This window comes from Somniosus microcephalus, chromosome 7, assembly GCF_052327205.1.
Source record: "Somniosus microcephalus isolate GS21.2 chromosome 7, FLI_Smic_1.0, whole genome shotgun sequence".
NCBI classification, from domain to species: Eukaryota; Metazoa; Chordata; class Chondrichthyes; order Squaliformes; family Somniosidae; genus Somniosus; species Somniosus microcephalus.
The window spans coordinates 271456695-271473278 of NC_140993.1; the positions used below are offsets into that span (position 1 = coordinate 271456695).

General features: G+C 46.4%; 1 protein-coding gene across 1 annotated transcript in view; it reads right to left on the bottom strand.

Moving 5' to 3' along the window:
* Positions 1 to 5927, bottom strand: part of itprid1 (ITPR interacting domain containing 1) — a 176335-nt gene extending 170408 nt beyond the window's left edge. Inside the window, exon 1 of the mRNA XM_085993776.1 lies at positions 5742 to 5927. Within this exon, the coding sequence (XP_085849902.1) occupies positions 5742 to 5883 (142 nt within the window). The 5' untranslated portion in view covers positions 5884 to 5927. The remainder of the gene's footprint in view (positions 1 to 5741) is intronic.
* Between the last annotated feature and the right edge of the window lie 10657 nt (positions 5928 to 16584).

A 16584-nucleotide genomic window follows, 5' to 3' on the forward strand; every position in this document is an offset into this window, starting at 1 on the left:
AGGGGATACCAGCATCTAAAATCGGGCAGAGGGTGTCCATAACTAACAATAAAAAATTTAATTAATTACATAGAATGGAGCAGGTGATGTGTTACTGTTGCGAGATGTGGGAGCCGGTGAACCCCATTGAGGCTCACGGTGATTACGTCTGTGACAAGTGTCTGCTGCTACAGGAACTCCAGCTCCGTGTTGATGAGCTGGAGTCTGAGCTTCAGACACTGCGACACATCAGGGAGGGGGAGAAGTACCTGGATTCTGTGTATCAGGAGGTGGTCACACCTATGAAGTTAAGTAATTCAGATGTAGCCCATGGTCAGGGACAGGATGGTGTGACTACGAGTGAGGCAGGTACGGGGATCCAGGAGGTAGAGCTGGAGGAGCCGCAGCCCTTGCTCTTGAACAACAGGTTCGAGGTTCTTACTCCCTGTGGGGACAGGAGCAGGGACTGCAGGGAGGATGAGCAACCTGGCCGCAGCACCGTGGAATGGGGGGCCATTCAAGAGGGGGGAGAAAATAGAAATGTTGTAGTGGTAGGGGATAGTATTATTAGGGGGATAGATAGAGTTCTCTGCAGCCGAGAGCGAGAGTCCCGATGGCCGTGTTGCCTACCCGGTGCCAGGGTTAAGGACATCTCCTCTGGGCTGGAAAGAAACTTGCAGTGGGAGGGGGTGGATCCAGTTGCCGTGGTCCATGTTGGTACAAACGACGTAGATAGGACTAGGAAGCCGGCTCTGTTAAAGGAGTATGAGCAGCTAGGGGTCAAATTAAAAAACAGAACCTCAAGGGTAATAATCTCTGGATTATTACCTGAGCCACGAGCGAATTTGGCTAGGACAAATAAAATTAGAGAGTTAAATGCGTGGCTCAAAGACTGGTGTGGGAGAAATGGGTTTTGCTTCCTGGGACACTGGCACCAGTACTGGGGCAGGAGGGAGCTGTTCCGTTGGGACGGGCTTCACTTGGCCAGTGCTGGGACTAGAGTCCTGGCGGATCATATAACTAGGGCTGTAGAGAGGGCTTTAAACTAACTAGTGGGGGGGAGGTTCCTAGAGAGCAAATAATAAAAATGACAACAGAGAAGGTCATAGACTTAGGTAGCAGTGGGGAAATTAAAAACCAGAGTGTGTCAGGAAGGGGCAGAAGGTATGGAGTAAAAGGTAAAGTAATAAAAAGGGCAAAAGCAGGAACTAAGTGTCACAAAACATATTTGAAAGTTGTCTATCTGAATACACGTAGCATTCGTAACAAAATAGATGAGTTAATGGCACAAATAACTGCATATGGGTATGATCTTGTGGCCATTACAGAAACATGGCTGCAGGGTGACAATGCCTGGGAATTAAACATACCAGGTTATTTAACGATCAGGAAGGACAGGCTGGAAGGAAGGGGAGGTGGGGTGGCTATGTTAATAAAGGAAGGAATCACTGTAATACAGAGAAATGATATTGGGTCAAAAGATCAGGATAATGAAACAGTTTGGGTGGAGGTAAGGAATAATAAGGGGAAAAAAACATTAGTGGGCGTAGTCTATAGGCCTCCGAACAGTTGCAACTCTGTTGGACGGACTATCAATCAGGAAATAGTTGAGGCTTGTAATAAGGGAGCATCTATAATTATGGGGGATTTTAACTATCATATTAATTGGACAAATCAAATTGGGCAGGGCTGCCTTGAGGATGAGTTCATTGAGTGTATTAGGGATGGGTTTCTTGAGCAGTATGTAACTGAACCGACCAGGGGGCAAGCAACCTTAGATCTGGTCCTGTGTAACGAGACAGGATTAATTAAAAATGTCCTAGTAAAGGATCCCCTTGGAATGAGTCACCCTAACATGGTTGAATTCCATATTCAATTAGAGGGTGAGAAGGTTGGATCTCAAACAAGCGTGCTAAGCTTGAATAAAGGAGACTATGAAGGTATGAGAGCGGAATTGAGTAGAGTGGCTTGGGAAAATAGATTAAAGGTTAAGACGATACATGATCAGTGGTGTACATTTAAGGAGTTATTTTACAACTTCCAAAAGAAATATATTCCACTGAGAAGAAAAGGGTGTAAAAGAAAAGACAGCCATCCGTGGCTAAGTAAAGAAATTAAGGATAGTATTCAACTAAAAACAAGGGCATATAAGGTAGCCAAATCTAGTGGGAGGATAGAGGATTGGGAAAACTTTAAAAGACAGCAAAAAATAACAAAAAGATTGATTAAGAAAGGGAAGATAGATTATGAAAGTAAATTAGCAAAAAATATAAAAACAGATAGTAAGAGTTTTTATAGTTATATAAAAAGAAAAAGGGTGGCTAAAGTAAATGTTGGTCCCTTAGAGGATGAGACCGGGAAATTAATGGTGGGAAATATGGAGATGGCAAAAACACTGAATGAATATTTTGTATCAGTCTTTACAGTAGAAGACACTAAGAATATCCCAACACTGGACAAACAGGGGGCTATAGTGGGGGAGGAACTAAACATGATCAAAATCACTAAGGAAGTGATACTCGGTAAAATAATGGGACTCAAGGCGGATAAATCACCTGGACCTGATGGCTTACATCCTAGGGTCTTGAGGGAAGTGGCGGTAGGGATTGTGGATGCATTGGTAATAATTTTCCAAAACTTCCTGGACTCAGCAAAGGTCCCGGCAGACTGGAAAACTGCTAATGTAATGCCCTTATTTAAAAAGGGCAGTAGACAGAAGGCTGGAAACTATAGACTGGTTAGCCTAACATCTGTGGTAGGTAAAATATTGGAGTCCATTATTAAGGAGACAGTAACAGGACATTTGGATAATCATAATTTAATAGGACAAAGTCAGCATGGTTTTATGAAGGGGAAGTCATGTTTGACAAATTTGCTGGAGTTCTTTGAGGAAGTAACATATAGGGTGGATAAAGGGGAACCAGTGGACGTAGTATATTTAGACTTCCAAAAGGCATTTGACAAGGTGCCACACAAAAGATTATTGCTTAAGATAAAAAATCACGGGATTGGGGGTAATATTCTGGCATGGATAGAGGATTGGCTATCTAACAGAAGGCAGAGAGTTGGGATAAATGGTTCATTCTCGGACTGGTAATCAGTAACTAGGGGTGTTCCACAGGGGTCAGTGCTGGGTCCCCAACTCTTTACAATCTATGTTAACGATTTGGAGGAGGGGACCGAGTGTAACATATCAAAGTTTGCAGATGATACTAAGATGGGAGGGAAAGTAGTGAGTGAGGAGGACATAAAAAACCTGCAAGGGGACATAAACAGGCTAAGTAAGTGGGCAGAGATTTGGCAGATGGAATACAATACTGGAAAGTGTGAGGTTATGCACTTTGGCAGGAAAAATCGTAGAGCAAGTTATTATCTTAATGGCAAGAAACTGGAAAGTACTGAACTACAAAGGGATCTGGGGGTCCTGGTGCACGAAACTCAAAAGGTTAGTATGCAGGTGCAGCAAGTGATTAAGAAGGCCAATGGAATGTTGGCTTTCATTGCTAGGGGGATAGAATATAAAAATAGGGAGGTATTGCTTCAGTTGTACAAGGTATTGGTGAGACCGCACCTGGAATACTGCATACAGTTTTGTTGTCCATACTTAAGAAAAGACATACTTGCTCTCGAGTCAGTACAAAGAAGGTTCACTCGGTTAATCCCGGGGATGAGGGGATGGACATATGAGGAGAGGTTGAGTAGATTGGGACTCTACTCATTGGAGTTCAGAAGAATGAGAGGCGATCTTATTGAAACATATAAGATTGTGAAGGGGTTGGATCGGGTGGATGCGGGGAGGATGTTCCCGATGATGGGTGAAACTAGAACTAGGGGGCATAGTCTTAGAATAAGGGGCTGCTCTTTCAAAACTGAGATGAGGAGGAACTACTTCACTCAGAGGGTGGTAGGTCCATGGAATATGCTGCCCCAAAAAGCTGTAGAAGCTACATCATTACATAAATTTAAAACAGAAATAGACAGTTTCCTAGAAGTAAAGGGAATTAAGGGTTACGGGGAGCGGGCAGGAATGTGGACATGAGTCTAGGTTCGGATCGGACATGGCCCTGTGGGTAGCGGAGCGGGCCCAGGGGCCGTGTAGCCTGATCCTGCTCCTATTTCGTGTGTCTAATTCTGTTAGATTCAGGAGATGGTTCTGTGATAGTAGATTGGTGGTTAGGATCAGATCAGCCATGATCTTATTGAATGGCGGAGCAGGCTCGAGGGGCCGATTGGCCTACTCCTGCTCCTATTTCTTATGTTCTTATGTAAGGGGTTTTGGGGTGGGCAAGGCAGCTGTGTTTCATGGATCTGGGTAGCTATAGTGCAGGATAGGGAGTTGCAGGAGCCCTTAAATAGAGTGCATTGTGAATAGTTAGTCGTTGAGGTGCTGCTTTAAAAGAGTGAAGAGGGTGCTGATCCCGAGTGGGCAAGGATAAGAAGGGAGAGCAGCGCAGTGCGTTACCTTGCCTGCCCTGCTGTGGATGTGGAACTTTTTGCGGCGCAGTTCTGCAGCCTTGGAGGTGAAGAAGTTGCCACTTGGTGCCAGTGTCACCTCGCTCCAGGTAGTATGAGTAATACGTCTGAGTGAATTGGTGGCACCCAGCAGTCTGTTCATCCTATCTTCATTGCCCCCAAGGGAGCTTGGGACTCTGAATGAGTAGAGTTGTGTGACGTAATAAAACTCACTACGCATTTGGTTCGAGTATAAAGCAAGGCTTTAATCAACTTGTTTCAGAACATGGAGGTCTAGTTGTACTTCACTAGTTCCTGTCTTACAAAATGTTCCTGGGCAAGCTGGGCCCACGCCCGAGTATTTATACTCCTTGGACAGCGCCACCAGCTGGCCGCCCAGTGTTATTTCATGAGTCTTTCTTCATGGATCATAAGATTCATAACATTGTGCATTCTTCACCTCTGACTTGAAATCATGTCAGGCTGCCATCTGGGCAAAGGTGGCGCTTGAATATTCATAATTCTGTCTAATGTAAGGAAAATATTGGTTGGGCACGCAGTGAAGTAATTTGAGAGAGAAATGAAAGAGCCAAGCAGCGTTTCTGCCTCACCTTTTGCCCTTTTTCATTGCTGGAACACCAAGGGTATTAATGGCCGCCCCAACAGCTGCCTTCTGAGACTCACAGCCGAGACTCACAGCTGAAGACTGGCCCCCTGGACCAGTTGAGTAGTGTCCATTGAACTATCCCCTGGAATGTGTCATCTCCTTCATGAGGGGAGGGGAGGGGAGGGGTGGGGACAACATGGAGGAGAGGGAAAAAGAACATTCTTGCGATCTGCTCGATACCCTTTGGGAGTCAGGGAATATTTATACCAGCCTTTCCCTCAGAAGATTAAATGGGCAGAAAAGGGTCCGTGGTAGATTTTAGCTGATTGGTGAAAGACTATTTTCTTGTTTTATGTTTTGGTACATTCTAAGCAAGGAGTGGCAAACTGATTTGCCAAATGAGAATTTTTTCTTTAGTGACACAAATCCTCATCTAAGTGCAGCATTTCTTTGCAAGCACATTTTGCATGTCTCAGCATGCAGCTCTATATTAATTGCAGGAGCATTGGGCCAAATCTTGCTGGAGCGAGGCATCTCTTAATGGCTTGAACTCGGTGGCCTGTTTGCGCATTAATAACAGCGTGGTGCATTAACATGCCCTTAGTAGCAAATTATCCAGCAAGATTCGGTGCATTATATTAAGAATTTGCTCCCTCGTTATTCACTGTCATTATTAACCCCGCAAACCAGAGACCCCCCTTACCGTTCTTTGTATGCAGAGTGGGAGGGCTATGGTCCCTTGCTCCTCCTGATGAATTGCTATCCACTGCTGTCCATGCCTCCTTCGTTGATGCTAGATCCACTCTCTTTGCCATGTTGCTGAGCGCAACTGAGATGGAAGCCATTTTCCTGCTAGCTTGGAATCTTGCAGTAACATGTAGATCATTGATTACAACAGCTGCAAAAAATATTGCACACAGGGTTTATTTCCTCTTTAGCAAGTACCTCTTCAGAAAGCAGCCCCGAATCCAATCTCAGAGTAGTTATGTGATCACCTCAACCCAGATGCTGGCTTACATCTTTAATTGGCTCAGATGTTGACATTTGATTTGTATTTTATTTGAGGGGCACTGTCTCCTTGGAGGAGTGTTTGCCACACTTGTAGAGTCAGATAGAAAAAAAATCCCTCTCCTGACCGTCTTGGCCATCCCACCCCCCGCCCCCAACCCAGGAGCACATTTCATGAGATAGCAGGCGTGGCCCTCACAATTTCTGATTGACAGAAAATCGTGGACGAGTTGTCCATGATTCCCTTCCCCGCCTCTCCTCCCTCCCCCGCCCTTTAGTCTTCAGACAAGATAAAAACCAAAAATCCTGAGAGTCATTTGGAAGAGAGCGACATGGCCTCTCAGTGGCCCGGTGATACATTTCAACATGGATTCTGCTATCGCAGTGTCTGTCTATAAACAAATGAGAAAAATGTTGCTGAACACACACAAAATTCCAACCTATCACAGAATCTCTCCTGCCTTCGATTCTATCACAGCCCTTCCCTTTAGTTCTTTCCTCCCCTCCCGCCTGTCTCTGCCTCTGTACTTGCTTAAAACCTGTGACAGCTCTAACTTTTTCCAGTTCTGACAAAATGTTAATTAACTCTGTTTTTCTGTCCACAGATGCTGCCTGACCTGTTGAGTATTTCCAGTATTTCTGGTTTTTATTTTAGATATCCAACATCTGCTGTATTTTGCTTTTGTGAAGTTGATGTCATTTTGTTTTCTTAATGTTAAGCATTGAGTGCATTTACTGAGTTCAAATGGCAGGTACTGATTCTGTGTTTTTATACATATTTTCTTCTTAGGCTGTAGTTATTGTCCCTCTCTTGTTCGCGTGAGAAGGTGGTGGACCTTCTTGTTGAACGACTGCATTCAAATATTATTTGTATAATTGAGAGTCTTGCTAGATTACTATTAAGGGTGGGATTTTCCTCTTTGGGTTGCACTAGCGGTGGGGCAGGGCTTCTGTCTGTTCCTCTAACCCAACCCATTTTTCTGAATTGGAGTTACTTCAGCATGCAGGGCGGAGTCAAGGCTGTCAAGATGGAGCCCACCTCTGCAACATAGGGAAATTGGGCTATGTTACAATGGAAACGCCACTGCAGGGAGCACTATAACAGCAGGTGGGTAGGGAGTGTTGGAGTGCAGCAGCTGTTAAAGAGCTGCTGCACTTATATTTTTCTGCTGACTATTGCAGCTGACTGCTGGGAGGAGGATGGATATTCTCCATAGATGGAGAGGTGATCTTATTGAAACATATAAGATACTGAGTGGGCTCGACAAGGTAGATGCAGAGAGGATGTTTCTCCTCGTGGGGAAATCTAGAACACGGTGGCACAGTCTCAGAATAAAAGGTCGCCCTTTTACAGCTGAGATGAGGAGGCATTTCTTCTCTCAGAGGGTCGTAAATCTGTGGAATTCTCTGCCCCAGAGAGCTGTGGAGGCTGGGTCATTAAATATATTTAAGGTGGAGATAGACAGATTTTTGCAAGATAAGGGAGTGAAGGGTTATGGGGAGCGGGCAGGGAAGTGGCTTTGAGCCCAAGATCAGCCATGATCTTATTGAATGGCGGAGCAGGCTCGAGGGGCCAAGTGGCCTATTCCTGCTCCTATTTCTTATGTTCTTATGTTCTCCCAGAGCCAAGTACCAGAATTGCCCCCGTTGACAAGGTGAGGCTGGGTGTGTTGCTATTGGAGATACAACAAAGAAAGATCTTATTTCTGTGGTCAAGGAGAAGACTTCTATCTGAGGCAATGTGCAATAAGCATGGCAAGAGGTAAACAACAAAGTGAATGCAGTCTCCACCACCCACTGGTGATGGGAGCAGATGAGGAAGAAGTTGTCTTGGCTAAAGAAGAGTGTGGAGATAGAGTTAACTAACTGCCTGCCAAATGCCTGTACTATGCCTTGTCCTATATTCCAATAATGCACCTTCTGCTCCAATCCTTGTTCTCTGCAGCACAGTAATGGTGCCAGCGTTTGCCTGCTTGAATCAATTGTACATGACTTGCACTCCAAATGCTAGATGGTAGTTTGTCAAATAGTGTAATTACAAACCAGATTCACACGAGTTGGGAGAGTGGAGAGAGGGCTTATTTCCTACCGCTGTGCCAGAATTTGGGACTGGTACCCAGATATGTAGGTATCGGCCTCGTGCAAAATTTGCTTTAAATTTCGGCCGGGTGGGCGGAGTGGGTGAGTCTTCCGTGGGTCGCATCTGGGGCAGTTTCCAGGCTATGCTGGGAATAATTCTACTTACAGTCCCACTTGGTTCTTGCCAGCTGAAAGCCCCAAAAGTCCCCAAAAGCGACCAAGAGGAAGGTAAAAGATTCTGGAATCGATCAATTACTTTTCACTCACAGCCCTTAACTACCTTAAGAGCTGAAGAAAACAGTATCCCGAGTTGATCTTGGGTGCAGGAAGGGCCTCTGGAAGATCACAAACAGAGCAGCTTTGAGCTGCTCTGACCTCCACAGACAGATTGAGACAGCTGGCTCCAATGCACCCTTACAGATGTGGACCACCCACTCTGATTATACTACTGACCCCCATCCCAGCATCTTGGACAGGGTCTGCATCCATCTGCATGGGCAGCCATGACTTCTGCTCTGCGTCCTGATTCTGGTGGAGGCTGATTCCCAAATTTCAGGGTTTCTATGTCCACATATTACTGAATCTTGACAACAGCATCAGCCACCAGCTCACACTTTGCAGCATAACTATTTTACTGATAATTTACTACTGGTGGCTGAAGCTAATTACCCGCACCTCCTCACACTCGCACACACACTCACACTCACTCTCTTTTACACACACACTCACATCGTATTGTCAGTGTTGCGCATACTATTCCTGCCTTGGGGAGAGAGATCGTTGGGCTGGATTTTACCAGCTCTGAGGAGGCGGGTTTGGAGGCATGCGAGTTGTTAAAATCACCAAAAATGGCGGGCGGGCCCGATCCCGCCTCTGTCTCGCCTCCGAGCAATTTCCCCAAATTTGTGTTTTCTGACCCCCTTTCCACCCCGCCTCCAAAAGGTGAGATAGGTCCTTAAGGCCCTTAATAACCACTTAATAGCCTCTATAATCCCATTTTGAGAGGCCTTTCCGATTTTTAGACATCCCCCCATCCTTCCCGCCTCCTCTGGAACACGTCAGGTAATGCTGGCGGCCTCACAAGTGGATTGCTTACTCACAGCTGCAGCTCCACCATTACAAAGGAGTTTTCACCAATGATCATTTGCAGGTGGCAGAATTTTGTTGTCTCAGGTCTGGGCGAACTTTTAGCAGGCCTATTCATTGTTGTGGAAGTTTGGAGCCTGACACCCATCTCCAGTGTGACCTCCTGGGAAACCCCTCTCCCCACCTTGACTGAGCGCTTCCTCAACTGAGGCATATACCAGAAGAATGGGAACCATTTATTTCCTTTCCTCCGGGACATCAGATTTGGACGAAGACCAGCCGTGGCAGCAGCAGAACCCTGAACAACAGCAGCACCAACTGCAGGAGCAACAGCAGGAGCTCCAAGCTGCTAGTCACCCACCTGAAGCAGCACAGGCCAGAAGGCGCCAGCGCGCGACAACATTGCTGCCCGGGATGCAAGGGACGCACTCATCCCGGCCAGATTTGCTTAGCCTGCACAATCAAACACATTAGTCTCGCTCCTTACCAGAGCATCGACAATGGAGAAGAACCTACGGAATCCTATCACTCTGACTGACCACCATTCTGGTAATCGCAAAGCGTCCTAAGCCCTCAATGTGAAAGTCCCATTTGCGAAATGACACAGGCCACAACTTCAACAGTTTGCCATCAAAACACTTTATAATACAATCACAATGATGGCTGGTCCAAAAACAAAACAACACAGCACCCAAGTGACTACCCTTGTGACTACTTGTGCTTTATCTTCCTCTTACACGTGCTCCTACGTGGTGCTTCCCCTGTGGCTTCAGCAGATGCTCACTCTCTTGCTGCTCCTGTCTCGACGCCTTTGGCGGGCATCCTCTGGGGTGGCGAACCTATGCGGGCTCGCCAACAATCTGCTGCTCCTGTGGTTGTGCAGGGGCTGAGACACCCATCTCAGTTGGATGAGGACACTTGTGGGGCTCTGGCCGAGGGCTTTGCTGTGGCATGGTCGTGTGAGCACTTGGAGAGGAGCCCCCACTTCCTTGTTATCTGCCACCAACATCCCTCTCATGGGTCAGCCCCACTTCAGAGCTAGCAAGTGGCTTAACAGCACCTTGCTGCACTGCAGGAGGGCCATGAGGACCTGTTTCTGCACTGGAAGTCCTACTCCAGAGGACTTGCATGAAGGTCTGGTTTCTATGCTCAATAGCTGACCATCGCTCCACAAGAGATGTCATTCTATTATGAACAATGACCATGTTTTCAATACCCTGGCGATTAAGCTCCTCTATGGCCGTAGCCACCCTCTCCTCTACCGTAGCCACCCTCTCCTCTACGGTAGCCAGCCTTACCACGTGGTTAGCCATCCTTTCCACGGAGGTTGCCATCCTTTCTGTGGTGATGCGTTCATGCGCCAATGCCTCCACAAAGGCTCTGCACATGTTCGCGATGGACTCCTCCATTCATTCCATACTTGCAGCGATCCTGGAGACAAAACCTGCCAGAGACTCCTGCACCTGTTCCTGGAGTTCCAGCACCGCTCTCCTTTTGGAGGCACAGGGTCGACGAGGACTCTCCACTGCTGTCCCTGTCTCCACCATCTGTTGATGCTCACTTATGAGCTGTGATACACCAGGTGCCAACCTATCTCACGAAGGTCCCACCGAGGTGTGAGTGTCTGCACTGGTGCTGGGTTGGCTGAATTCTGCTGACGCTGCACCCTCAGAGATTGCAGCTTCCTCTGAGGAGTCTGGGGGCTCAGGCTGTTCCTCCTGGATCGTGGGGGTGGGGGCTTTCGATGGTCCTGTGAGGGAGTAAAGGAAAGAGTTAGACATGTGAGGCCAAGGTTACATGCACATTGAATATTGCAGATGATCATAAGTCAATCTGTTAGAGCATCAGAATCATTATCAGTGACTCATGCTATGTCAATGAGAGAGATTCCAAACTATTCTGTCACCAGCTTGCTGTGATGCGCCCGTCTGTCCGTCCCCCACTTGGATATCCTTCTCGATCCCAGCAATTTCCAGGGCTGCCTCCACCCAGGGGGTGAGCTGGGCTACTGAGGGTGGCCCTCCTCCTGTCCTCGCTCTTCCCTCTTATTGTGGGCTCTCTTTTCCTGCAATGAGGGACACAAGTGGAGTTTGAGTGAGAATGAAGGAGTGAATGTAGAGAATCCATAGCATAGATGCTTAAAAGGAGACAAAAGACCCTCCTTGTGTGTTGTAAGTTGTTGTTGTCATGGCATCACAGTGATAGGGAGTGTGAGGGCTGCATGGTTGAATAGTTAAGTGAATGTGACTATAGAGAGAGAGGGAATGGATAAGGGCGCAGGGATGTAAGTGTTAAGTGGGATGTGGAGGAAGAGGTTGGCAAAGCAGAGTGCTGGTGAGGAGAGGCGATGGGGATCAGATTGAGGGTGATGGGAAAGTCATACTCACTTTTCCTGTGTGGAGATCATGAAACCTCTTCCTGCATTGCAGCCAGGTTCTGCGGCTCAGCGACATGGAGCTGACCTCCTGGGCCATTTGTAGCCACACAGCTTTAGTCTGCTGGGGTGGCTTTTTTCTCCCTGAGGAAGGGAACAGCACCTCCTTATTGCAGTGGGCTACGTGCACCAGAGCTTGGAGGGAGGGCTCATCAAACCGAGGAGCACACTTTTGCTTGATTGTTGACATTTTCCACAATTCAACTCCTTCATATAAATTGCAGAGCCTTTGCAGTCTCCAGAAAAATCAAGGCTGCTTGCAGGCCTTAAATCCAACAGCACTGATGATGTCATCGGAGGCGACTTTCTGTATGAAAAGACTCATTGGGCCAGGTGCTCCCACACGCAGGAAATCAATTGCCCCATTAGGGGAAAATCCCACTTTTTCAACACATCACTTAGGAGTCAGGGTCCTGACACGATTTCCACCTGACACGCCCCAGCCCGCCCACACTGACACGCCCCAGCCCGCCCACACTGACACGCCCCAGCCCGCCCACACTGACACACCCCAGCCCGCCCACACTGACACGCCCCAGCCCGCCCACACTGACACGCCCCAGCCCGCCCACACTGACACGCCCCAGCCCGCTCACACTGACAAAATCCAGCCCAAACAGTCACATTTCATTTTAGGAATGTGAAACTGTAAAAAATCATCTGAAGGGACAATGTGCACAGGTTTTATATTCAAAGAATAAGTGATCAATGACTTAATGGATGTGGAGACTAGATCCACTGATAAATAACGGTGGCCAGTTAATAGCAATGCTTACTTAATGAGTGTTGACTTGTTCAGTATTGTTGACATCAAACAGATGATAGGAAATGAGCACCATCCATATTTTCTATGTATTGGTTGCCATAGTTTCTAAATTTGTCTCTTTGAGAAGATAGGGAAAAATATCACGTGATAACCAAGCATGAAAACACGAGAATAATACGGGGATTGTGATCTCTCTCTCCATTTTCTGTGATTCCTTGTAATGGAACACAGAGTATAGAAATGACTTAAGCCTGCTGTTGAGTACACATCGCCTGCACCTCAATAAATTCGTCGGCCATGTGTCGGTTTATGAATTGCCCACAGTGCCAATAAACTGTGTTGTTTGTTCTCACACTGCCGTTTGAACCAGAGAACAGGGTTATGCTGAACTATATAACCCGCTAGTCGCAGAGAAAGATTAATATTAGAGAACTGCTTCTATTTGAGTTAGGTCTGTGGAATCACTCTGCTCGTAAATGCTGTGGAATCTGTCCCATTTACATAGGAAGGAAGGAAGGAAATATATGCATGAATGAATGAATGCATGAATGCATGAATGCATGAATGAATGAATGAATGAATTAATGAATGCATGAATGAATGCATAAATTAATGAATGAATGAGTGAATGCATGAATGAATGAATGCATGAATGAATGATAGTAGCCATGGTGTGGAGATGCCGGTGTTGGACTGGGGTGGACAAATGTAAGAAATCACACAACACCAGGTTATAGTCCAACAGCTTTATTTGAAATCACAAGCTTTCGGAGCGCTGCTCCTTCGTCAGGTGAAGTGGAGAGATGCATAAAAACACAGCTTATATAGTCAGAGAATAATGTCAGATGTTTACAGGTAATCTTTCTAACTGCCATTTATCACACCTCGGCAGAGAGATAATCACAGCAATCAAATGCGGCCGGACCTGCTGTGATTTCCAGCAAAAAAAATGCTTTTTGTCTGTTTTTTTGTTTTTCATACAGACCCCATCATCTGCAACATTTGACCCCTTGTGACCCCACCTCATTGTTCTTTGATGTAATGTTTTCCTGACTGACCTGTTTGGACACCATTTATACCTTTGATTGCTGTGATTATCTCTCTGCCGAGGTGTGATAAATGGCAGTTAGAAAGATTACCTGTAAACATCTGACATTATTCTCTGACTATATAAGCTGTGTTTTTATGCATCTCTCCACTTCACCTGACGAAGAAGCAGTGCTCCGAAAGCTTGTGATTTCAAATAAAGCTGTTGGACTATAACCTGGTGTTGTGTGATTTCTTACATGAATGAATGAATGAATGAATGAATGCATAAATTAATGAATGAATGAGTGAATGCATGCATGAATGAATGCATGAATGCATGAATGAATGAATGAACGAATGAATGAATGCATGAATGAATGCATAAATTAATGAATGAATGAGTGACTGCATGCATGAATGAATGCATGAATGCATGAATGAATGCATGAATGAATGAATGAATGCATGAATGAAAGCATAAATTAATGAATGAATGAGTGAATGAATGCATGAATGAATGAATGCATAAATGAATGCACGAATGAATGAATGCATGTATGCATGAATGCATGTATGAATGAATGCATGAATGAATGAATGAATGAATGCATGAATGAATGCATTTATATAGCGCTTATCAGGACCACCGGACGTCTCAGGACGACCGGATGTCCCAGAGTGCTTTACAGCCAAGGAAGATGACCTCACATGTAGTTTTACAGTCAAGAAATATGGCTTCAGGTCAAACATGGGCAAGGAAACCGCCTGCTGATTACCACCCATCGCCCTCCCTCAGCTGATGATTCAGTACTTTTCCATGTTAAATGTGACTTGGAGGAAGCACTAAGGGTAGCAAGGGCACAGAATGTATTCTGGATGGGGGACTTCAATGTCAATCACCAAGAGTGGCTCAGTAGTACCACAACTGACTGAGTCAGGTGGCAAGAGAATCAACACGAGGGCATAACCTACTTGACTTTGTCCTCACCAATCTACCTGCCACAGGTGCATCTGTCCATGACAGCATTGGTAAGAGTGACCACTGCACAATCCTCACGGAGAGCAAGTGCTGTCTTCACACTGAGGACACCTTCCAACATGTTGTGTGACACTGCAATCATGCTAAGTGAGATAGATTACAGACAGATCCAGCCATTCAAAACTGGGCATCCATGAGGCGCTGTGGGTCCGCAGTAGCAGCCAAAATGTATGCCACCACAATATGCAAAGTCATGGCCTGACATATCCCTCAATCCTACATCGCCATCAAGCCAGATTACCTGCTTCAATAAGTAATGTAGAAGAGCGTTTCAGAAGCAGCACCACGCTTACCGGAAAATCAGGTGCCAGCTCAGCGAAGCTACAACACAAGACTATATGCATGCTAAATAGCAGAAACAGCATACTATAGACAGAGCTAAGTGACCCCACAATCAACGGATCAGGTCAAAGTTCTGTATTTCTGCCAAATCCACAGAAAGAGGAGGAGGCTACATGAACATCCCCATCCTCTATGATGGTGGAGCGCATCATGCGAGTGCAAAAGACAAGGCTGAAATGTTTGCAACCATCATCAGCCAGAAGTATTGATTGGATGATCAACAACAACAGCAACAACAACTTGCATTGATATAGCACCTTTAACATAGTGAAACATTCCAAGGGGTTTCACAGGAATGTTATTAAACAAAATTTGACACTGAGCCACATAAGGAGACATTAAGACTGATGACCAAAAGCTTGGTCAAAGAGATAGGTTTGAAGGAGTGGAGCATCTTAAATGAAGAGAGAGAAGTAGAGAGCGGAGGAGAGGTTTCAGGAGTTTAGTGCCTGGACAGCTTAAAGCACAGCCACCAATGGTGGGGCGAAGTAAATCAAAGATGCACAAGACACCAGAAATGGAGGAACGTTGAGATGTCGGAGGGCTGTAGGGCTGGAGCAGGTTACAGAGAAAGGGAGGGACGTGGCCAAGGATCCTTCTCTGTCTCCTCCTGAGGTCCCCACCATCACAGATGCCAGTCTTCAGCCAATTGGATTCACTTCACGTGACATCAAGAAACAGCTGAGTGCAATGGACACAGCAAAGGCAGTGGGCCCTGAAAATATCTTGGCTCAGATGTACCAGTACAGCTACAATAGTGGCATCAACTCGACAACGTGGAAAATTACCCAGGTATGTCCTGTCCACAAAAAGCAGCTCAAAACAAACCAGCCAATTACTGGCCCATCAGCCTACTCTCAATCATCAGCAAAGTGATGGAAGAAGTCGTTAACAGTGCTATCAGGCGGCACTTACTCACCAATAACCTGCTCAGTTTGGGTTCCACCAGAATAACTCAGCTCCAGACTTCAGTACAGCCTTGGTCTGAACATGGACACAAGAGCTGAATTACAGAGGTGAGGTGAGAGTGACTGCCCTTGCATCAAAGCAGCATTTGACCGAGTGTGGCACCAAGGAGCCCTAGTAAAACTGAAGTCAATGGATATCAGGGGAAACTCTCCACTGGCTGGAGTCATACCTGGCACCAAGATGGTTGTGGCTGTTGGGGGGCCAATCATCCCAGCCCCAGGACATCACTGCAGGAGTTCCTCAGGGCAGCATTCTAGGCTCAAATATCTTCAGCTGCTTCATCAATGACCTTCCCTCCGTCATAAGGTCAGAAGTGGGGATGTTCGCTGATGATTGTACAGTGTTCAGCTCCATTTGCAATTCCTCAGATAATGAAGCAGTCCATGCCTGCAGGCAGCAAGACCTGGACAACATCCAGGCCTGGGCTGATAAGTGGCAAGTAACAGTCGTGCCACACAAGTGTCAGGCAATCACCATCTCCAACAAGAGAGAGTCTAATCACCTCCCCTTGACATTCAATGACATTATCATTGCTGAGTCTTCCACTATCAACCTGCTGGGAGTGGGGGGGGGGGCGGAGGGCGGGGGGTGTCACCATTGACCAGAAACTGAACTGGACCAACCACATAAATACTGTGGCTACTGAGAGCAGGTCAGAGGCTGGGCATTCTGTGGCAAATGGCTCACCTCTTGACTCCCCAAAGCATCCCCCCACCTACAAGGCACAAGTCAGGAGTGTGAGGGAATACTCTCCACTTGCTTGGATGGGTGCAGCTCCAACAACACTCAAGAAG